The sequence below is a fragment of the Pseudochaenichthys georgianus genome, chromosome 22 (genome assembly GCF_902827115.2).
Source record: "Pseudochaenichthys georgianus chromosome 22, fPseGeo1.2, whole genome shotgun sequence".
NCBI classification, from domain to species: Eukaryota; Metazoa; Chordata; class Actinopteri; order Perciformes; family Channichthyidae; genus Pseudochaenichthys; species Pseudochaenichthys georgianus.
In genome coordinates, this window is record NC_047524.1 from 1,856,073 (window position 1) to 1,880,468 (window position 24,396).

Genomic DNA, 24,396 nt, shown 5'->3' on the forward strand with positions numbered 1-24,396 from the left:
TAACAAAATAAAGATACATTTGGTGCAAAAACAACACATTTATAAATCACTAGTGGGGACAAACAATAATTTATAATAATAATAATAAATACCAGATAAACATTCATTATTTGTGTTTAAACAGTACAAATAATAACTTAGGAAGCTGTGGTTCACTTTGGTTGTGCAGCAGCAGAATCAGGTAGTATGTGTACAATAAAATAACAATTACAGACATTAATAATAAAATACAATTAATGAATAAATCTCATCGTGGACACAGAGTGACGCTTCGTGATTTTTACAGATTAGGTTGATTGTTAGAAAAGGCTCCTCGATGATCGCAAGGCAAAGAAAAACATTCAGCCTCTGAGGATTTATTTTAATAAAAAGACCCCGTCTCAGAATAAACGGTTCAAGTGCATTTAAACAAAATTCACCCTGCGTTAAAAACCATTTCCTGTATTCAAACTACATAGTATTTTAGGATTGAGTATAAAAAGTTAAGAGTCCAGAAACAACTGATGTTTCACGAGGCAAGTGAGGATTTATTTACATTGTATTTTTAAATGTTATGACCTAAATAACGTGAACAGAAAATGTGAGAATTTTCATCAAAATCATCAAACTGATCCTGATAAAAAAATGTATCATGCACTTAATTATTTTTAAGATGGAATAATAATTAAGTAGTGAAATATTCCCGGCAAAATAGATATATACTAAAATGTATATATTGATTTTTTAAGGAACCTATTTTTTTTATTTGTGTTTAATTGGGATGCAAACTACGGAAAGCAAAAATGGCCAAAAAAAAAAAAAAAAATCCTTGTTTTTTTTTCATGAAGCTGAGTTCCATTATTATTATTTTTTAGAGAGTGTGATGTTGAATTTATATTTCACAAATTCATTACGTCATTATCTCTTTCGTCACAACTAACCCGTTATAATGCGGAAAATGGAGGAACGAAAACGTTTGAAATATTCCCGTTCATGGCTTCCCAATAAAACGACAACAAATAAATACATTACCAGCAAAAACCTTTTTCCACTTCACTGGTTTGAGAACATTTTAACTTTATTTTATTTGTATTATTCTCTATGTATTATCACCTTTTCAGAAATCATAATCAGTGTTTTTTCCTCACTTGCCTCTCAGGGCTTCCGTATACATTTCATATGGCACGTCCTTCAAACTTTAAAAATGTCACTATCATTTCCATCATAATTCCCATTGGGGAAAACTTCCTATTTCCACCTTTTTCTGTGTTTTCCTGCCACCTAGCAGCAGAGAAAAACAATTACACATTCAGCCTTTAAATCAGGCAGCACATCTGATCACAGTCTCCCATAAAGAAGCAGCCACACAGCAGAGGAAGAGGAGCAGAATGGAGGAAGAGCAGCAGTAAAAAGAGGGAGGAAGAGGAAGAAGAGGAGGAAGACGGCGCTGTTAGAGTCCTCCGATTCTCCGGTAGCTGTCAGAGTGAGCGACCCTCTGATCCTGGACCGGCGCCTGCAGAGAGAAGCAGCAAACTTCACCAATGCTCCAGCCTCGCTAAAACACGCAACTAAAACTAAAAACACATGCCTTAAAACAGCTAAACTAATGTGTTAAATATTACTTAAATAATCATGTGAATACACAGACAGAATATACAACTATAGGGTTTTAAAATAACCTAATAATAATAGTAATCCTATCATGTGTAGAATTCTGATTATAATACGTTAACACTTTGCATTGACATTTTTGATTTGTCATAAGTTATAAAGTATCCTATGGTTATATTTATTTAGTAGTAAGTTGGACTATTCTGTATGAATATATATATACAGAATATATATATATATATATATATATATACAGAATATATATACAGAATATATATATATATCTTTCACTGTTAATATGTACATTGTTCTATTCTTTGCGATGCCTTGCTAACCTTGTTTACATGCTGCTGTAACAAAATGGTTTCCAAAATCGGGATCAATAAAGTATTTAGCAACCATTTTAATAATTAATAAATCATTAAACTACGTTTTTCCTGCAGTAATGTCTCTAAAGTAATTGCACTTGCATCATAATATCCCACTTTGTATCAGGTGTGTACTCTATACATTGATATAGTTAAAGAGGCACCAAGTCTTTTAAGCTTCATAAAGTCTTCTGTTGCTCCGGTGTTTCAGATGTATTTCTAACAATTTGTCCATTACAATGCTAAGTTGCATTATGGGAATACAACCTGACTGAATACATAGGCTACTAGTGACAAAAAGGGAAGATTTCATGGTTTAAAGGTGGGGTAGGTAATTTTGGAGAAACCAGCTCGAGTGCGCTAGAATTTGAAAATACACAACCGGAAAATATCCACTTCCTCACAGAGCCCCTCCTCCAACACACACGAACGCGCACATGACCAATGAGGGCACGAGATCAGTTTGTGCACAGATGGAAGGCTGACAGGCAGGTAGGCCATCCAGTTTCTTTAGCCGGGCCGGCTCAGATGATTGGTCGTGCTTTTTACAGCGCCACGGCTTCCAGATGATATTATTTTATGGATTTTTTGTCAAAGCACTTCAGATATTCATTGCTATCGTGATGTTAAGAGCATTCCATGGAATATAACAAAAAGTGTATCTCGAGCCGGTTTCTCAAACTTACCTACCCCACCTTTAAATGTATAAATATAGAGTTAAATGTCTAGTGTAAACAACTGGGGATGACGATCAGTGTTTATACTGCAGATAAATGAATCAGATGGTTTTTAAAAACACACCAACGATGAGATCACACACCTGAACAAACTACATCCGTTAATTAGGATGAGACGGAGGAGTGTGTAACGTGACAAATGGAGAGAAACACCCAGAGGATCACACCACTGCAGTCCCCAAGAGGAAAGTTAAAGAAAGAAGCAAAGACAACACGCACACCAAACCCAGAAAGCACACACACACTAACACACACTTGATGAGCAGGTGAGGACAGACGGGTGGATCTGAGAAACAAGCAGCAGAGCAAACCCAGCGCTAACACAAACATAGGATGTGAAATAAAACCAAGAGGATTATAAGAGCTAGATACATTCAGATCGTCAGGTGCTAGAGATTATGCTTTTGATCAGAACTGCAGAAAAATGTAATAAAAAAGGATGTATTTATAATCAGGGTTCCACAACATTCTTAACAATTAAATTCAAGGACTTTTTACGGATTATCCAGGCTCACATTCTTCAATTTCAAGGACCCTACATGGAATAGTTTAAGACATGGATTCACTTTAGTGCCTTCGAGAATTTGTATAATTAAAAACAAGCGGCTTCAATTTCTATTCTTGCACAATAGATATTAAATATGAAATTCAGGCATTTGCAATGACCAATACAGTTGGTTTTTTTGCAGAAAAAGTCCTTAAATTTAGTTTTAGCCTCTGCTATTTATATATATTTCTCAGCACCAGCGTGAGAGTGACAGAAATACAACAGCTCCCATATCTCCCTTTTCCACCATGAGATGTAGTGATAGCTCCCATCTTATATCCAGTTATGCTGAATTTACAAAATTTAAAAATGACCAGTGAGGGAAGTCGAGGAGATGAAAGTGAAATCAACACACCGTGCAGAGATGCTCAAACGCAGAGTTTATGCTCTAAATAATATTTAAAAGAAGACTCAGGAAAAATGTAGACTCAAAATGATAATGCGTTCCTCAAGTACACGGTTTCTGCAGCGCACATTTAGGATATTTAGTTTTATGAATGAAATACCAATTTGTGTTATGCTGTCAGAGATATGGAGGAAAATGTAAAGCCCTATGAATTTACGAACATAGGCTTTTTAAAGATTATTAAACAAAACGATAGTAATATACTGTAGGTGTAGTGCAGGTGTGTGTGTGTGTGTGTGTGTGTGTGTGTGTGTGTGTGTGTGTGTGTGTGTGTGTGTGTGTGTGTGTGTGTGTACCTGCATGTTGTCCGGCTCCTCCCCTCGGTGATTTTCTCTGGGGATCCTGTGAGGAGACAGAGGCAGCAGACCCACCAGATGAGCCTGAAACGACTGCACACACACAATGTATACATCACTTCAGGGGACATTACATTGACTTACATTCATTTCCTGGAGACTTATCCTAACCTTAACCAACACATGCCTAACCCTAACCCTTACCAAGTCTTCACCCTAAAATTAATGACCTCCATTATGTCCCCATAAGGGGGGCGAGTCCCCACACGTGACTGTGTACACAGATGTAGGTCCCCACAAGGATGGTAAAACACACACACAATTAGAAGACGATTAGAAAATAAATGTAGGAAGTATCCAATAAAAATCAAAGCTACAATTCCATTCTTCAAATATAAACCTGGCAAAAGTAGGTGGAAATCAGGTTCCTCAAGGTTAACAAAAACAAACACCTGCAGTAAACATTGTTTTGTTACTGATTCTTCTGGAAATTATTAAATCAAATTGCTTCAAAATTGAAGCCTGAGAGAACCTTACTCCTCAAGCAAAGGCCGGTGTGGAGGCATTGAAACCGTGAATGAAGAGGCTGAAAGGGTTTTACCTCGATCATCTGAGCGGAGAGTCGAGCCACCTGAGTCCTGAGAGCCTCGTTCTCCTTCTGCAGAGCCTCAGGATCTGAGAGAGAGGGTGCTGCTGCAGAGCCCTGAAACACACAGCACAGGAAATAAGAACCCACACAGATATCAAACATGTTTCGAGGATAGATCTAAGGCTATTGTACCGTGTTGATGACCCGGTGTGTCTCCAGCTGCTGCTTCAGACAGACGTTCTCCTGCTGCAGAGCCTCCAGGGAGAGCAGGGAGGCGTCCAGCTCACACACCTGCACACAGGAGAGGAGATAAGATACAGAAACAATAAGGTAAGACACGATGAGAGGAGATACAGAAACAATAAGGTAAGACACGATGAGAGGAGATACAGAAACAATAAGGTAAGACACGATGAGAGGAGATACAGAAACAATAAGGTAAGACACGATGAGAGGAGATACAGAAACAATAAGGTAAGACACGATGAGAGGAGATACAGAAACAATAAGGTAAGACACGATGAGATAAGACACAGAAACAACATGTCCTTTACTACATTTAACCTGTTGTGGAAACATGTATTGATCAAATTGATATGAAACAAATTAGACAAATATCGCTGTAACATTGATCGGGACTTGAACCCTAAACCTTCACAGTAAACCCGGAGTGACATATATGCACAATCAGAAATAGGATTCTGATCTGCTCAGTTAATTTAGCTGATTCAATTATATTTAGTTAATATATTCTTTATTCTTCAATTCAAAGAATGTTCAAACTAATTTAAACCAAGAAATCATCCATTAATTAAGTTAAAAAGAAGAGTTATTTTACCCTTAAAGTCCAATGTGACATACTGTACATATCCCTTACAGATATTTGACACTGGGGGGGGGTTACTTGTCAGAAATGTGTTCTAGGTGGTCTATTTAGTCTAAATGATGTTCCCCTATATTTGTTCTTATTTTTGTAATGTTATTATAGTGTTCTTAAAATGGTTCGCTATCCGTTTAAACATTTTTTTTTTACTTTTATGTATGCAAAGAAAGTGACATTTCCGCAGTGGTCTCCTCCCATTTCATCCAGAGCTGTGTACACCTCTCACATTTTATATTTTATTGCACTCTATTTCAATGTTTATTTTATATTTAAAAAAATGTTCTTATTTTTCCGTAATGTTATTATAGTGTTCTTAAAATAGTTCGCCATCTGTGTTTTTTTTTTACTTTCATGTATGCACCACAGTGAAATTCCTCGTACGTGTCAACCTGCCTGGTGATAAACCCGTTTCTGATTCAGACATTATCGTCCCTCACCTTGTCTCTGGAGCTGCGCAGCTCTCCTTTGGCGCTGCGCAGCTCCGTCTGCAGCCGCTGGTTCTCTCCCTTCAGCAGCGTCTGCTCCTGCTGCAGCAGACGAGACATCTCCTCCCTGAAGAGCTTCCTGCTGCGGCTCTGAACGCCGCTCGAGTGCAGCGCCATCTCCAGCACCTGGTTCTGAGGGCAGATAAACGGGGAAAACATCAAGTATACTGCAAGAGAACGGCAGCTGAAATCATACTTTTCCCACTTGCCTTTTTTACCTATTTGGAATCGTGTATGTTTCATGTACTCATGCTGCATGTGTGCTAATATACAACACAGACTATAACACCCCTTGCTGTTACATACCAACGGCAACCAACTATGTGCGATATGTGCAATATAATAATAATATATATGCCGTTAATAACTGTGCAATATATACCTGGCTACCTCAGAACTGTTACAGGATGTGTATTTTGTGAATTGTGTAACTTTTTATTTTTTATTATAACTTTAATACTTTTGTATGCTTCTACGTAACATTAAGCTGTCTTTGGCTCTTTTCTGCTGTAACAACGTACATTTCCCCTCTGTGGGACTTCTGATGAATCTGGATCTCTGTCAGTGGTGAACTTATTTAAAATGGTACCTTTTCGTTGCTGTTCTGCAGCTGTTTGTGCAGCACGCTGACTTCCTGTTTGAGGGAGTCCCTCTCCTTCTGCAGGTGACGGACGTCAGACTTCAGACGGACGCTGTTATGCTTCACCTTCTGCAGGGGGAGAGGAATGGATAAAAATACATTGGATATAAATGGATAAAATGCACATAAATCAGATCTTGCTCCACTCAACATAGCCTACAAGAGACTATGCAGATGTGTTCTTGGTTGTCCTTTTCGTACACATCACTGCACAATGTATAACCAACTTAAATGGCCTTCTTTAAATGTAACAAGACACACGCATTGGCTTCAGCTGATATTTAAATGCATTTATCTTAACTATCCCCCTTATTTAAAGCAGTATTTTCTACCCTACTCGCCAAATCATCAAGTTAGACATTCTGTCCAGATTTATTTCTCTGTCCCCTCTTGGCAGAAGAGCGTTCATGTTCAAAGCCCCAACTGACTGGAATACTTGACCTGCTGCTATCAGATCTCTTGCATCCTTGGGTATGTTTAAACATCTCACTTTCAACTGGTCTGCACTTGTTATAACTGATATTGATGAAACTGATTTGCTCGACTGTCTCAAATTGTAATGATTGTATGTATTACTTGAATTGGACTTAACAGACTGCACGTGGTTTGTCTTGTGTGTCATGTTTGTCTTTGTATGTCTGTAAGTTGTTGTATTGTCGGGACCCCCTTGAAAACGAGATGGTGCATCTCAAGGGGTTTATTTCAATAAATAAAATGTCTATTTATGAAAGTCATGCAAATAATCTTTGCCTACTCAGGACTTCTTCATGCTTTATGCTCCAAATGCCCACAATAATATTTTAAAAGTAGAGTTTGTGTATTCTGCACCATGGACATGGAATATGCTTAGAACCGAGGGGAAGCTATAAAAATGGAAAACAATGTAAAAAAAACTTGATTATATAGAGGGAAATGCCAAGAGGACGTGGCTCATTCCAAAGAGAGCAACGTACACATCCTTCTCATTGAGGCTTTAACTTGTTCACGGGCTACCACAGTTATACATCAGTTTAATAAGGATGAAAGCTCCTGTGAAACACACGTACTGAAATAATACTAAACATGACTTTATGTTGCAGCAGACTCTCACCTTCTCCTGAGCTGCAGACAGCTGGACCTGAGCCTCCTTCTCCAAACTCTCCAAGGAGTCCACTCTGTCCGCCTGAGGACCAGAAATACTTTATGATCACCTTCACTGCTAAAGCCAGACCACACCACACTATCTCAGCACAATACATTACAGATCTGACAGGGAACATTTAGTTTTTTGTTGTTTGTGTTTTAGTGACTAATGGGAAATCAGAATTTGTTCATTTGTCCAGCAACAGGGACATTTACGGGGAAATTGGTCCACTATTGAGTAAGAGTGGTGAAATGTAATCCTTCATCAATGTACGTCCACTAAAAGTTTGTTTCTTCATTATACAAAGGATCCTACAGGGAAATAATCAGTTGCATAAATATAGACGATGTAGCATTAGCTTCAGGATTAGCCTGATGCTCAGCTTGTCTCTGAGTTCACAGAGCTGCAGTGCATGCTGAGAGACAGCCTGCTGCAGCTGTGCAGAGTCCTGCAGAGTTTGGTGAGCTCTGACTCCAGAGCACACACACACACACACACACGTTGCCAACTAACACAAAACACACATTAACTACACACTACGACCCACAACACATCACGATAAACAGTGTTTACCTTGTTTTTCTCGTGGGCAGTGAACGCCTCCCTCCTCTGGCTCTCCTCCAGCAGATCTGAGAGCTGCTGCTGAAGATTCTCCACGTCTGAAAGGTTCTGGGAGTTTTTCTCCGACAGCTTCCCGTTCTGCTCCTCCAGCTGCCGGCTCTGGGAACGCAGCTCCGAAATCTGCAGGGGGGGAAATACATAGAGGGTTAATTAACAGATTTAACATGCTATTTTATAAAGTCCCCCTGCGGTGGTTAAAGTCCTGCATTGGGGTTACAGATGGGGTCCAAAACTAAATTTTATATGCTACACAAATACGGCCGGGATCCGTTGAATTTTCGGAATATTGGGTTGCAGATTAACATTTTCCAAAGGGGGGTTCGTTTAGCACGAAACACGTGAGATAACTAAAGGATACGTACAAAGAAAGTAGAAAGAAAGTGAAAACTATTTCTGCTAAACAGTTAGCAAGGATTGAGAGTCAGAGCTAAACATTTCAGATGTGTGTATCTCACACTGCACTGTCACTTTAATTCATGTACCTTTGTTATTCATGTTTTATTATCTTCTTTAAATGCCATTTTATAATATGTTTTTCTTAATGCTCTTAATGTCTTTCATTTTTGTAAAGCACTTTGAATTGCCTTGTGTTGAAAGGGGCTATATAAATAAACGTGCCTTCCCTTAGATCAGTGCTTCTCAACGTGTGGTCTGCGGACCACTGGTGGTCCGTGAGTATATTGGTACAATTTCACATTTAAAATAAATTAATAAATTAAAGTTTTACGCACTCTCGCGGGAATATCTCCGCAATGGAGCGAGCTTAATTTTCACTTTCGATTGTATGATATAGCCCAGCGCAACACCTTCATCACACATGTTGCCACTTGTTTGTACCATTTTCAGGCGATTTGTAATCTGGTTAGGTGGTCCGCGAGTGTTTTTTTATTGGTTAAGTGGTCCTTGGTATGAAAAAGTTTGAGAAACACTGCCTTAGATGCATAAGTGGGTCTTTTTTGACCCGGTGAGGTGGATTTCTTGAAGTATCTTTGTAATTTTTGTATCATTTCATATTCCAGCTATTCCTCAAAAAACACGTTTTGGATATCATGCCGTACAGAAATTGTAGTTTTTGTATTACTACCCCAAGCTTCCATAAGTGGGTCAAAAATGACTCGCATGCATTTTCTATTTTGTTTTTTTCAAAATGTAATTTTTGTTTCTAAAATTATAAATAGTGTAAAGTTAAATATAAAATATTTCTAGTGTGAACCAAAATATAATACTAAATATTATAGAAGTGATTTTTCTTAACCAAAATGACAAAACACATTATTCTAATACGGGTCCTTTTTGACCCACTTATGGAAGAGGTAGGGTCCAGTCACTCGGGCATCGAAGGGTTAAAGCATTATTATTATTATTAAAAAGGTCAGTATTGAGATCTAATCATTTTTTGCGATAACTGAAATGCATTTGTCTTTTCTTGAACTTTAAAATGTAATTCAACCGACTAAAATTAAATAACAAATAAATACAAATATATAAATACATTTAGTACAAATTAATAGTCAAATAAAAAAAAGTTTTAAAAATCTAAATACATTTAGTAAATAAAATACAAATAAATATATTGTTTACAGTATTTTTTTAACTTTAAAATGTAATTCAAAAGAAAATCTAAATAAATAAAAATAGTGAACAATCTGAAAAGAAATAAGAAATAAACATAAATTAGAGTATGTATAAATAGATTAAACAAAAGTTCAATAATATACAATCTTAATATCTATTTAAAATGTAGACAAATTATTTATTCAAGTTATTCCAATTAAGAATATTTTTGATAATCTGCTAATTTGTATTCATTCTTCATGCAAACACGTCTTAAAATTATGTTTTTAAGCTTCTAACAAAAAACAAAAAATGCTGCTTTTTCTCTGTTTTAAAACATACTCTTGTTTTGATAATTTTCATACCCGTCTCTGGAAAGCCTCCGCTGCAGTTTGAGCTTCAGTCTTCCCTTTCTTTAAGTGCTCCATTGTTTGTCTAAAATCAAACATGAGAAGAAAGTGTCATTTCACAACGATGCAAACGGGTAAATATCAAATATGAGTTCAAACTAAAATGTTGCTTCTTACTTTAACTCTTCCTGGACTTCTTTTAAATCCTCGTCCTTCAGCGCAGTGATCTTCTGACGCAGGACCCCGTTTTCCTCAGAGAGGCGACCGGCTTCAGATCTACAGACGCACACAAATATGTTACAACACAAGAAACTAAAGCTCACCGATAACTGTAACAGAAAACATTTAAAACTCAGTTGTATGACATTACTGGATATTCATTTAAATTAGTGACCGACCGAATAACTCCATTTTGAGATGGAGGATTATTATTTATGCAACTTGCACATTTTTATAGTCTCTCAGAAACCAGGAGATGCTGATTATTGCCGTTGTTAATTGCACTAAAACTAAAAATGTTATTCTTACAATTTTAGTTTCTTCAAAATCTCTGGACTTGTGCTCGGCAACATGTCTAAAATATTCTTTCCTGATATTGCCAACTTTTATATCTGGATAGCTTTGTTTTCCACAGTGACGCATCCTAACACCGCCGCGTAAGTTAGCAGTTTTTACCTCTTCCGGTTCCTTCGACAAAAAGCAATGCAATCTCTCCACAGGATGTTGGCTGGAAATCAGGTCTGTGGTCGAGACGCATTGAAGAGACGGATCACGTTTTGTTCTACGACATTAAATCCATCAGCAGTGATTTCTGAAGAGCTTACGTGTCTAAAAAACGATGGTTGTTACCGAGTGGCTGAATAGGACTACAGAAGTTGTCAAGGTCGTTGTACGTCTTTACACCGAACACGTAAACACTCCTCTAAGTTTGTTGTTCCCCGTGTTCTGCTTGAAAGCAAGTCCCTGTCTCCTGATAACTATTAGAACAAACGCTTCAACTCGTACCATTTAGAATCTGTATGTTTGAATATGGATCTTAAGTTGGCGTGACGTTGAAGCAGCGACCCGACCGTGGTTCCTTTATAGCATAACGTTAGCATTTTGCTTCTGGTGACTAGATTTATGATTAGAACATTATAAAAGTAGGGTAGACATGTGGAGATTATCCGGCTGAACAAAACGTGATCCGTCTCTTAAATATGTCTCAACCACAGACCTGATTTCCAGCTATGTTCCAAAATCCTATGGAGAAATTGCTTTGGTGTTTGAGGAAGGAACCGGAAGGAGTTTACTTCCGGGTTTTAGGACGCGTCACTGCGGCACTCTGTGAAAATGAACATGTTCATCAGATGCAAAAACAACAACAATATATAAGCATTATTATATTTTGAATATCGGCAACGAGCATCGAGAAACTTTATCAGTCGACCACTCATTTAAAGCCTCCGATTCTACAATTCACACACTTGCATTGGTTTTGCAAGTCCTCAGGTGACCTACAGGGATGACAGATACACACATGGTCAACATCTGCAGGCCTAATCACAGCACGGTGCTTGGGAACGGAAGGAGAAGCGCTTTTAAAATCGGAACGGACGGGAAACGAGGAGCCACAGCGGGACGGGACGGGGTCCTACGGTTCTATTTATCTCCGTGTTACCTATGAGCCTGCGTGGAGTTATTTAACGACAGCGACCTGTCCTGCAGATCTGTGATGGCTCTGCGGAGTCTGCTGTTGCGCATCTCAAACTCCTCACAGCTGTCCTGCAGATCGTCCTCTGAGGAACCCTCCTCCTCCTCCTCCTCCTGCTGCTTCTCAAACTCACAGACAAACTGGGATAAACTCTCTTTCTCCTGGAGATCCCGGTCACTTTCCAGACGACTCCACACTCTCTTCTCGAGCTCTGCATTCTGCCGCTTCAGTTCGCCGTTCTCACACATGCAATCGCCAAGTTTAATTTGCAGGAGTGTCGTCTTGAAGGCCGTCGCCTTGAAGGCCTTCGTCTCCAGCGCCTTCACGTGCTCCATTAACAGCAACACCTTCACTTTCAGGCCGTAGGTTTCCTCCAACACCGGGCGGTCGTTTTTGACTTTCTCCGCGTTATAAAGCAGGAGATTCTCCAGGAGTTCCGTCTTCTGCTGCAGCAGGAACACCTTGTCCTGCAGCAAGGCGTTCTCCTCCGTCACGGTGCTGTACAAAGCCTGCAGTTTGAGGAGCGAACGATCCTTGACCTCTGCACAATCCGCGTCTGAATCATGTGCACAGTCGTCCGGCGGTTCAGTGGTTACATGTTCCCAGTCTGACTCATCTGGTAGATAGTGCAGCTCAGCGTCCTGCAGTTCGTCCGTCTCCTCCGGCTCGACCGCAGTCTCATGCTTCAGCTCCTCTCCTTCACGAGAAAGGATTTCAGAGACATCTTGAGGTTTGTTCTCCTCGTCACACGGTGCTTCTACTTTCTCACAATCTTCACCCCCAAACGCCTTCAGGGACGAGACCTGTTCGCGCGACATCTCTCGAGGAACAGCTTCCTCTTCGGATTCGACATCTGAATTATGTGGCGTATCTGGGCTTTCTGAGGATGTTAATTCAGGGTCTTCTTGTCCAATTTCTGCAGAACAACACCCCACTTTCTCAGAGTTGAAATCCTCTCGTCTGTAATCTTCAGAAGCAGCAACCGGATTTACTTCCGGCATGCTTTCAACTTCATCATCACTCTTTTCCTCAACATTTTCAGAATCTCTCTCTGCGTGAATGTCTCCAGTCTCTCCCAGATTCTCCCGCAGCTCCTTCCTCTCCAGCTCAAAGTCTTCGGCCGCCTGTTTGAGCAGCGCCTCCAGCTCCTCGATCTTCCCCCTCAGATCGTCTCGCTCCGCCAGCAGCTCGATCCTCTCCTCGATGTGCTGCGCGGACATGGAGAGCGTCTCGTTGCGTTTCACCTCAAGCTCTGTCTGGATGTTTAAGAGCTCCTCCCTCTCGTGTTTGAAGTCCTGCACGGTTTGGTTCAGCAGGAACTCCGAATCCAGCGCCTTCTGCTCAGCGAGAGCGAGGAGCGAGTCCTTAGTTTCCAGACTTCCTTGGAGGCGGGTGTGGAGGTCGTTGAGTTGCTTACTCAGCGCTAACTCTTTAGTCTGAGCCTCACTTATTAAATAATCTAGCTCCTTTTGCAGCTGCTCGTTTTTCACCCCAAGATCCTCCACTTCCTGTTTGTGAAGAAGCTCCATCTCTTCTCGTTCTTTATCCCACCTTTCTTTCTCTCGTTGCTCGTCCTCCTCCATCTTCCTCCTCTGCTCCTCAGCATTAAAGAGGACCTCCTGGATCTTCTCCTCCCAGCAGAGCTCCTGCTCCCGCTGCTTATCAGAGAGGCTCTTCAGCTCCTCCTGGTAGCTCTGCTCCAGTTTTAAAACGTCTGTCTGAAAACGCTCGGCGACAGATTCTTGATCGCCTGAGAAACGACTTTGCACTTCCTGCAGTCTCCTGTTGAAGCTCATCTCGATGTCCCTCCTGTGCGCGGTTAATGAGTGTCACTACATGTCTTGTTAGCATAACAAGTTATACAAAACTGAGGACTTTTTTAAAAGGATGTCACATATTGTTTGGCTTCAAATGTATTACAAATCATACATTTTTGCATTAATTGAGCGACCCTATATTGTGTTTGTTATTGAACAGTAACCAGCTGCTGAATTGGAAACAAGATCACCCAACTCTAGTATAAGGTGCCATGTGCTATTGTGTGTTTTGAACATACATTTGAAATAAGTGTACACTGTACACATATTTTGCCCTTTTTGCCAAATATTGCACTAAAAAAAAGAATGCAAGTTAGGGAGAAGGCAATTCATATTTTAAGGTTCCTACATCTTAAGGCAAGTTAGATTTAGGACTTTTGTTAAAGGGGACCTATCATGCAAAATGCACATGTTGATGTCTTCTATACATCAACATGTGTCCCCGGTGTGTCGGGGAACTCACGCAGCGTCAGAAAATAAAGCCCTCTCTCTTTTCCTCCGTACCCAAATCTCTAAAAACGGGGGAACTACGGAGCTGATCCAGATTTGCGTCCGATATGACATAATATCTGAAATGTGGACCAACGGCCCAATCAGAAACGTTGCTATCAGAAACAATGCCCGACTGTTTTGGACGTAATATGGTCGGTGTTTACATTAGCATCGCTAACACTCAGAGCTAACCTGTACTGGAGAGCATGTGTGTGAAGAAGCAGGAAGTAGAAAGGAACTCACCTTGTGGTGTAACCGGCAAGAGAGAAAGCCTTTCAGCTCCAGACTGTTTCAGAGCCTGTTTCCAGAGCAGCATTTAGTTTAGACGGTAGCTGCCGGGTCCCGCATGAGCTCAGACCCCTGCTTTTTTATTTTTTTTAAAGCTTTATCCCCAAAATCAGCACTTTTGAAACAGGAAGTGAAATAGAGGGATATGAGGCGTGGCTAGAATGGGTGATCTGTTTGGTATTTTGAGCAAAACACTTCATAAACATGTTTTTTATATATCTGAGACCTATGCTATTGCCTACACATAGCATGATAGGTGACCTTTAATACCAATCTACAAGACGTTTATGATGGAGGTAAATAATAAATAAAATATTTCTAGATTAAACAATAAAATGTGAGAACAGACACTTTTTTTCCCTCACTTTTTTTTAAAACTATTTTTCTTTTTGTATTACTTTTAATATAATATACTTTAATATTGTTTTAATATTGTCTGCTTATCTGTATCATTGTGTTGCATTGTTGGAGAAGCCTGTGACCTAAGATTGTCAACGACATAATTAGCTATGTTAGTTTGACAATGAAGAACCTTGAACCTTGAATAATAAAAGCGTACTTCACATGTTTTAGATTTTTCACAATGTTGAAAATGATCTAAGGACATCATATGTTGCCATTTAAGTGTCTTTTAAGACTGTTTACAAAGTTCTGGTATATCCACACGTTTTCACTATACAAGATACTTTGATAAAAAGCCTCACCTCTCCTGAGCGATGTCCTTCCTCAGCGCCTCCATCTCCCCGCTGAGCGCCTCCCTCTCTGCAGCGTGCCTCAGCATCACCTCCTTCATCACCTCCTGCTGTTTCTCCTGCAGACGGCTCCTCTGCTCCTCCAGCACCTGCTGCTGTTTCTCCTGCAGACGACTCGTCTCCTCCTCCATCACCTGCTGCTGTTTCTCCTGCAGACGACTCGTCTCCTCCTCCATCACCTGCTGCTGTTTCTCCTGCAGACGACTCCTCTCCTCCTCCATCACCTGCTGCTGTTTCTCCTGCAGACGGCTCCTCTCCTCCTCCATCAGACCCTCCACCCTCCTCTCCTCCTCCTCCCTCTGGGTCTCCAGCTTCTCCCTCTCCTCCTCCATCCTCTCCTGCAGCATACCCTCATAGTCCTCCTCCAGCTGCAGCCTCTCCCTCTCCAGCTCCTCCCTCACCCTCGCCTCCCTCTGCTCACTCCTCTCCTGTAGCGTCAGCCTCTCCTGCAGCAGGGCCTCCTGGTGGAGCTCCTGCAGCGTCAGCCTCTCCTGCAGCAGGGCCTCCTGGTGGAGCTCCCGCAGTGTCAGCCTCTCCTGCAGCTGGGCCTCCTGGTGGAGCTCCTGCAGCCGGACTGTCTCCTCCTCCCAATGCATCCTGAGCTCAGCCTCCTTCTCCTGCTGCTCCCTCACCAGCCTCAACACCTCCTCCTCCAGCACCACCTGCAGGGACTCATTGCTCTGCTCCTCCAGCTGCACCTTCTCCTCTTCAAACGTCACCTTCACCTCCTCTAGTCGCACCTTCACCTCCTCTTTGTGTCTTTCTTGCAACGCCTCCTTCTCCTTCTCAAACTCCTCCTGCAGCCTCCTCGTCACCTCCTCTAGCTTGGCCTCAGAGAGCTGCACCTGCTCCTCCTCAAACCTCACCTTCGCCTCCTCTAATCTGACCTTCAGCTCTTCTGTATGTCTTTCTTGCAGCAGCTCCTTCTCATTTTCAAAGTCCTTTAGCCACCTCCTCTCCTCCCCTTGCTTCCTCCTCTCTTCCTCTAATCCGACGTCAGAAAGCTCCACCTGCTCCTCCTGCAGTTTCTTTATCTCCTCCTCCTGTTGCTTCCTCAGCTCCTCCACAGCGTCCTCGTCCATGTTGGTGTTGATCTGCTCCTCCAGGTCAGCGGCGTAGGAGTGCGCCTCCTGCAGCTGCTGCCTGAGCGCTGTGAGCTGCTCCTCCTGCAGGACGTCCATCTCCTCTTTCTCCTCGTTGAGCCTCCTCTGAAGGGTGGAGATCTCCTCCTCCAATCGGATCTGAAGCTCCTGTGTTTTCTTCTGGACGCCGAGCATCTCCTCCCTCAGAGCCTCCACCTCCTGCTGGTGCTGCAGCGCTAGAGACGCCGTCTGCTCCTCCTGCGCCTCCTTCTTCTTCACCAGCATCTCATCAAACTCATTCATCTGAGAGGGAGAAAGACATTTTGACTTTTTATTCTGAATTTCAAATCTTAAACTAAAGGGCGGGACATCTCTGACATCTCTTTCCAAAATTCTGACTTTTTTCTCTGAATGTTTTTTTTTAAGATCTTATTTTTTGGCAGACTTGGGCTTTGTTTTCTCACAATTCTTACATTTGTTCCAGAATTTAATTTTATTTTCAGAATTCTTACTTTCTCAGAATCTTGTATTTTTTCAGAATGTACACATTTTTTCCTCAAAAATCAGATTTTTTCAGAATGTAAATTTTTCCCCCTCAAAATTCAGAATTTTTTCCTCAAAATGGAGATTTTTATATATTATTATTTTTAGTTGTAGTTTTTAAATCAAAAACACGCATACACATTTTTACAAATACATATTTTCTATACCTTGCACTCCAGCTGGCTCTGCAGCTCCTCGATCTCCTGCAGGTGTTGCTCCTTCAGGTGCTCCAACATCATCTCCGCCTCCAGGCTCATGCTGAACGGCTGCACCTCGTCCGCCCCGATACCTGCAGGAAACAACGTTATACATTGAAAGAAGCTCACACATTGTCATATGCCATAGCTACAGTGTAGAAATGGCAATGCAATTCTTCGGACCTGAGCTCCTCCAACAATGCAACATATAATAAAATACAAAATGCTCTAGGCCTGTGAAATGAGCTCTGCAGGGAGTGAGTGTCTCTCTGTGTGTGTGTGTGTGTGTGTGTGTGTGTGTGTGTGTGTGTGTGTGTGTGTGTAATAATCACTCAAGACTGCATTCAACCACTGACCATTACCCCCACCCCCCCTTTTCTCTTTTTTGTGTTATTCTCTGTCAAAGCGTCTTTGAGTTTTTAGAAAAGCGCTATATAAGTGTGATGTATTATTATTATTATTATTATTATTATTATTATTATTATTAGTACCAGGGTCAGACTCCATGCCGGGGCTCTTGCTCTCCAGCTCCTCAGAGAGCGTTTTGTGTCCAGGCTGAAGAACTCGTCCCACGCTGTGAAACTCCTGCAGCTCCATCTGCAGCTCGTCGATACGATCCTGCAGCTCCTGCACACATGATATGATAAAAACATCACAACATTATCTCTGTCAACACTTCTGATTAGTCGGCATGTACAAATGAGTTATTTCTGACTGTATATCATTCATTTCCCATCATTCACTTTCATGCAACACTGTTGAATAACACATTTTGGGGAGGTGTCGTCAGAACCAAAAGTTGTGTCTCATTCTCTGTTCTTCTTCTATTCAATTCATTTCAAAAAGGGGCTTTATTGGCATGAACGTGAAATGAAACAATGTTGCCAAAGCATCAAAATACAAATTAATTAACATACATTTCACATATTCGCATTAACCGAACAATGACGGACAAATCTGAAAGCAGTCCGTCATTACAGATTAGAACAAACTCGGAACTGCGCCAAAGTTTCCCCGCAGCGAGGCTCCGGTGTTATGCCGTGATATGCATGCCCTCCAAAAAGGAAATCATACCGTTTCCAAACCTAACTGTGCCGTACAAATCATTGAAATGTCTGTTTTGGCTTTACGCTGTGCACGCGAGGTGCAGCAGCCATGCATAACACGGCGCATGTGAACTGTCCCCCCCGCCCCCGTTGACAGTTCACGAGCATGCTTCTCTCCCCCCCCCCCGTCAGAGTTATGTAAAGGCCGACGGGTAATTCTGGATTCTGACAGAAGTTTTACGATCCTGTCTGTCAACATGACGGGCAGCGAAAAAGTCTAGCGCAACCTCTGATATATATATATATATATATATATATATATATATATATATATACATACAGTGTTGTCACGATACCAACATTTTGGTTTCGATACCAAGCCAAGAATTGCGATTCCGATTCTTTTTCGACAGTCTTAAATGTAATTATTGTCCTTTATTTCACACAAACTTTTAAACAATGAGAACAATAAATAAAATAAATGACTATAATTTGTATTAAATACAATTAAGCATCATCGATCAACAACTTTTTTGTTTTTGGCTTCTGGCGTCTTTTTTGTCAACAAGCCGAGGCGCAGCGGCAGTTGCACTCCCACTTGCAGCCATGCTTCTCGTTTTCTCACATGCTCTGGCAGCTAGAGCGTGCACGAGAGAGGGGAGGCACTTAGCGCGTGCACGAGAGAGGGGAGGCACTTGGAGCGTGCTTGAGAGGAGCGGGACTGCAGGCACGGCTGCAGTGCAGGGAGTGGAAGCAGAGCACTTCAACACACGGCTCTTACTCACCGGAGTACTTTTCCCCGTCATTCTTAAAGTACCGATACTAATGAAACTGTGGAATCGTAACGTTTTTAATGGCAGGGAATCGCGGTACCTTTCAATTATCGGTACATCGTGCAACACTAATACAATTACACTTCAACACACGTGTGTGCGTGTGTTTGTGTTTCTTTGGGTGCGTGATTGTGTGTGTGTGTGTCTCATTCACTGTCCCTCAGATTGTGGCATGTGTATACATATTGGGCAGCAAGGTGTGCCTTGTCTCCTTCTCCTAGGAGTATTTTCAGCCTTGAGAGGTCATCAACCTCCTTGAAACCTGGGATTACAGAGTTCAACTTGTTCCAGTAAACGCTCCTTATTTCTTTGAATGTTTGGCTCTTCAGGAGGAAGTGCATCCCTGACTCAGTCTCACCTGTCGTACAGCGACCACATATGCTGTTTTCTTTTGGTTGCCAGGATCTTTTGTGTCTTCCTGTTGCCAGTTTGTGGTCACTGAGCCTGTGCTTGGTTAGGATCTGCCTCTGCTTTCTATCTCTGACAGCAGAGAGATATTCTCCCAGCTCATAATCTCCGTTTAGAGCCAGGTAACATTCTAATCTACTTTGGCTTTTAGTTTCTTCTTTATAATGTGTAAATAGTTGTCTTTACATTGTGTTAGAATGGGTTTTGACTGTGATGGGTATCTTCTATCTGTATCTTTTTACATAAAGTAATCAAATGTCCATGCAGTTGAAAAAGGTGGACGTTGTTAGAGATTTAGACACTGTGTAGTTACCCTATAGTGAGCTGCGTAGCTGCTGTGTAATTCTTTGATTCGTTCCTCTTGGAGTAAGAAGTCTGCGCTGCCGGGGTCCAAGTCTCCAAACTGAAGAAGACAAAATCATATACACGTTATTAGTTTGTTTGCACATGAACCATAAAATAAAAAGAAGACACAAACAAAAGCAAGCAGAAAAAAGGCACAAACCAAAACCATTATACATGTTACACATTAGACTGTTTTGGAATTGTCTATTATACCTTTTCTTTCCTCATGTTTTCCAGGTTAGTCTGCAGTTTAGTGTTCTGACTCTGAGCCGCCACCAGGTGGTCGGTGCTGTCCAGCAGCTCCATTTCAAGGCGTCTGTTCTCCTGGAATAATAAGAGACATTAGACATTCTGTGTGGAGAAACCACCTTGTACTATATCCACAGAGAAAGTGTGTGTGTACCTGGAGGGAGATGGAGAGGTGGTCTCTGAGGAAGGACTCGTCCTCTCTGATCTTCTCCAGCTCGGCCTCCAGGGTCTCTCTCTTCTGATCGTTCTGCTGCTGCATCAGCTCCATGTCCTTCATCAGATCTGAGCGCACCACACTCAGCTTCTCCCTGTGATCCTGCTCCAGCTTCCTGCACACAGAACGTGCAACACAAATACTCAACACACCACAACACTGACTGTGACGCATGTAGGAGGAGGATGGAGTCAAAGCATTAAGTTATTGTGGTTTAAGCAAATAAAAATAGGGCTTCTTGGTCCATTTGCTTCCATTTTAAAAAGCCACACATGTCGTGTAATACTCAACTTCAACAAGACCTCTATGTAAGATGTTAACATGAGTTAAATACCTGAGGTTTTGGTTGTTGGTTTGCTCTATAGCAGCGTGTCTCTCATCCACCTCGACAGCGAGTTGAGCTTTTAGTTTCTCGGTTTTCTCCAGATCAGAACGAATCCTGCCCTTCTCCCCGAGCTCCCTGTCCACACGCTCTCTGAGAATAAAAACAACAATTAACTCATGATTACCTACTCCTGCAGCTTTCAAACGGTTCCAAATCTATTTATTCAATATAAATGAAAGCTCCCCTATTATACTGTTCTTCATCAATATATTATAGCTCTCAGATACAAACATGTCTCTGAAGTGTTTGGCTCCAAACACCAAATTGCAGCATTACCCATAATCCCCTCTGTTTCAGCCCTGTTTCAAAAGTGCTGATTCTCCGTCTGTGACTTTAGATGAAAATAAGGAGCCCCTCCCCACGCCCCTCTGAGAGACATTTGGTTACAAACAGGGATGCAAACTCATCAGGCATGAACAAGGTGACAAGGACCCGAGCCCCCCGACCCCACGGAATATCGGCTTTAAAACGAGGAATAACAGGATGTTAGCCGTCAGAACAACTAAAGCAGCAGTTAATAATAACAGAAACACCAAAGAGTCACATCTAGTGGAAATATATAAAAGCATTTATTTTAATTGTGTTGCAGTCAGTTTATAATTTTGGCAGCACTGTTGAGCATTTTGAAAATGTATTTTCATGCCTCTGTGCAAGGCTTAGTCTTTCTATCTTTATAGCCACTGGTAAGTTCATAAACTCAAGTACTATACTTGGGTACAATTTTGAGATACTTGTACTTTATTTAAGTATGTCAATGTTTTGCTACTTTGTTCTTCTTCTCCTCTACAGTTCAGAGGTAAATGGTATTTAATACCTTTAGTTACTTCACAGATCTGGATGAATGATGTGAAATATAATCAAGTGTTGAATCAGACTTTAGTTCCACCTGGAGTAAACCCACCAGCTACCCTGCAGTCTACAAAGTACTTCAGACTAGCTGCACCTTCACCAGCTTTGAGAACACTTTCATGATCAATCATTATAAAACATATCCTATATATTATTCTGAGATGGACCAATCTGCACAACGACTACTTTTACTGTCGCTACTTTCACTATATTTTGATGATAATACTTTTGTAGGCTACTTTTATTTGAGGAACATTTTGATTGCAGGATTGTTCCTACATTCTGGTACTTCTACTTTTACTCAAATACAAGACCTGAGTACTTCTACTTTTACTGAAGTACAAGACCTGAGTACTTCTACTTGTACTGAAGTACAAGATTTGAGTACTTCTACTTTTACTCTAGTACAAGATCTGAATACTTCTACTTTTACTCTATAGTGACAATGTATGCTAGCTAGCTAGCTCGCTCAACGATAATATTGCGACAGAAAAAAAAACTTCAGTGCACAATCACATCACGCTCTGCCGCTCCGACAGGGAGCTCTGCTCTGAACACCCGTTCTAACAGCTGTTCACCAGCGGTCCAGTCTGTGCCACAGTGACTCCGGACCGCACAGTTAATATTAACGAACGCACCCGTAGCTAATGTGGCTGCTGAAGCTAGACCATCATCGCGGAGCAGCAGAGCCGACAGGCAGGAAGACTCGAGCACACAGCTCGCGCTGCATTATAATATATAAAAAAAGAACACCATGCGTGTCATGATGGCACATAACAGCTCGCGGCTGCAGATTACTCCGGGTCCCAGACCCCCCCCATACCCCAAAAATATTTTTATTGCAGATCTACATGAATCACACAAACGACCTATTTTGGATTCAAAATGGCGAATTTCGCCGAAAGGTGACAAGTTTGCATCCCTGAAAAAGAACACAATGGTGCTCTAGGAGGAGGTTCAGACGACACATGTTGAAGTAGAAGAGACATGAAGGAGAGGGGACACATGTTGAAGTAGAAGAGACATGAAGGAGAGGGGACACATGTTGATGTAGAAGAGACATGAAGAAGAGGGGACACATGTTGATGTAGAAGAGACATGAAGAAGAGGGGACACATGTTGATGGAGAAGAGACATGGAGAAGAGGATTTTGCAGAATAGGTGACCTTGAAGACTTTGTACTCACAGCAGATGTCTGATCTCAGATCTGAAGCTGGCGAGCGCCGCCTGGTGGATCCCGTTCTTGGTGACGAGGAGCTCGTTCTCCAGAGCCAGAGTCAGATCGCTGAGGCTCAGACGCCCGTCCAGACCGAAGTTCAGAGCCTGCAATAACAACAACAACAACACATTAATAATAACAAAGAAATAACAATAATATTTGTTCCTTTTTGTAAATATTTAGTAAAATGATTCGTTATATTTTCACATAAAGAATGTTTTTCAGAATAAGACAAACTAATTATAAAAAAACAAAAGAAAGAATAAACCTAAAATTGTGAAAAAACTCATTTCCAAAAAAGAAAATAATCAAATAACAATTTAACATTTGCTTTAGAGAAAATGAAGTATTTCCAAAACATAAATTTCGCAAAGGTTCAAGCCAAAATCAAGGTTATTCATTCCGTATCTTTTTGACATCAGGTCAAAGTAAAACTAATAATCAGAGTAATGTACCTGCAGGATCTCCAGGCTGTTTTCCACGCCCTCCTCCATCCAGGCGTCCAGCAGGCTCTCCACCGCCGTGAAGCCGCTCCCGTCGTCCAGGCTGGAGAACAGACGCAGGCCGATGGAGCTGCTCAGCGGACAGGACGCTGTGCGACGCCCACCCTCATCAAACGGCTGCACGGGGGGGGGATATAACGGGTTTTAATACAGAAAACAGAGAGGTAATCTACAGAAAATGCAACCTGAGATGTAGCTCTTAATGTCTCTATTACCGGGAAACTAAAAAAGGAAAAATATGTTGTTTTATGCATGATGACTATATTTAATAAAATCGCTAATATTGCAAATCATATCACAACTGCAAAGTCAGCTAAAATTATTATTATTATTTCAAACTAATGAGGACTACAGCTGCAGGAGGACTTGCAGAAACTTCTTGAAGCTAAATGTAACAACGATAACAGAAGAAGTTGACATAGTATGATTCAGGCATTAGTCTAAATAGCTGACATCATTAACCCTGAGCATGTTCACCTGTGTGGAGTGGAGGCGTTTGAGTTGCCTGTACGGCGTGGAGGCGGACGGTGTCGGAGGTTTGTTCTGATTTAAAACCCGGGAGACAAACTCCTGAACGTTCATCTCTCCGTCACCCGTCAGACTCTGGAAGACGTCCACGTTTATCTGGAGAATACACAGGTGTTTGGTAAGGGAGAGATGTTTGCTAGAGAGACCAGGTGCAGGTGTTTCATCATTGAAAAAATAGTTATAAAAAACAAACCTGTTTTTAAATGTTATTACTATCCTTATTATTATTTTAATATAAATATGTTTCTTTGATTTGTCTTATTGTACATTCTTACTTTACAGTCAAATGAATGTTTATATCAATATTTTGTAATTATTTTTATTTGTCTTATTTGATTTCAATCTAAAATGGAGCTCGTGTTAGGAAATCCAAATGTCTGATTCTCTACATGGCTATTTAAAGATAAATGAATTATTATAATCATTAATTTAGAACATTAACATTTTGATTGTGCTACTACGACAACATGTCCGGCAGTGGCTCAGTCAGTAAGGGCTTGGACTGTGAGCCGTAGGGTCGCTGGTTCAAGTCCCCGACCAGACCTAAATATGGAGTGTGGACTGCTACTTGGAGAGGTCTTGCCTTGAGCACCCCCCTCCCCCCTCACTCCCATTGCTCCCCGGGTGCTGTACAATAGCTGCCCACTGCTCCTAGTACTAGACTCCTGGTACTAGGATGGGTTAAAAGCAGAGAACACATTTCACTGTGTGCTCTGCATGTGTGAGCATTAAAGAGGGTTTCATCCCTCCCAATATATTCTATT

The 24,396-nt window shown here is 41.3% G+C and overlaps 1 protein-coding gene across 3 annotated transcripts in view; it reads right to left on the minus strand.

Moving 5' to 3' along the window:
- The window catches only part of nin (ninein (GSK3B interacting protein)), a 40,573-nt gene that overhangs the window by 1,194 nt on the left and 14,983 nt on the right, over positions 1-24,396 (minus strand). For 2 of the 3 annotated variants that reach the window (XM_034110822.1, XM_034110821.2), the window contains exons 7-25: positions 23,582-23,728; positions 23,057-23,221; positions 22,569-22,705; positions 20,483-20,623; positions 20,089-20,263; positions 19,899-20,009; positions 19,654-19,743; positions 17,545-17,680; positions 17,024-17,145; positions 15,184-16,616; positions 10,367-10,465; positions 10,205-10,274; positions 8,238-8,405; positions 7,632-7,703; positions 6,491-6,610; positions 5,854-6,033; positions 4,726-4,824; positions 4,546-4,647; positions 3,945-4,037 (exon numbers count right to left, since the gene is read on the minus strand). In XM_034110822.1, coding sequence (XP_033966713.1) covers positions 3,945-4,037; positions 4,546-4,647; positions 4,726-4,824; positions 5,854-6,033; positions 6,491-6,610; positions 7,632-7,703; positions 8,238-8,405; positions 10,205-10,274; positions 10,367-10,465; positions 15,184-16,616; positions 17,024-17,145; positions 17,545-17,680; positions 19,654-19,743; positions 19,899-20,009; positions 20,089-20,263; positions 20,483-20,623; positions 22,569-22,705; positions 23,057-23,221; positions 23,582-23,728 — 3,660 coding nt within the window. Of the gene's footprint in view, positions 1-49; positions 1,493-3,944; positions 4,038-4,545; positions 4,648-4,725; positions 4,825-5,853; positions 6,034-6,490; positions 6,611-7,631; positions 7,704-8,237; positions 8,406-10,204; positions 10,275-10,366; positions 10,466-15,183; positions 16,617-17,023; positions 17,146-17,544; positions 17,681-19,653; positions 19,744-19,898; positions 20,010-20,088; positions 20,264-20,482; positions 20,624-22,568; positions 22,706-23,056; positions 23,222-23,581; positions 23,729-24,396 lie in introns of those variants that run through there. The other variant, XM_034110823.1, reaches the window with a different exon arrangement.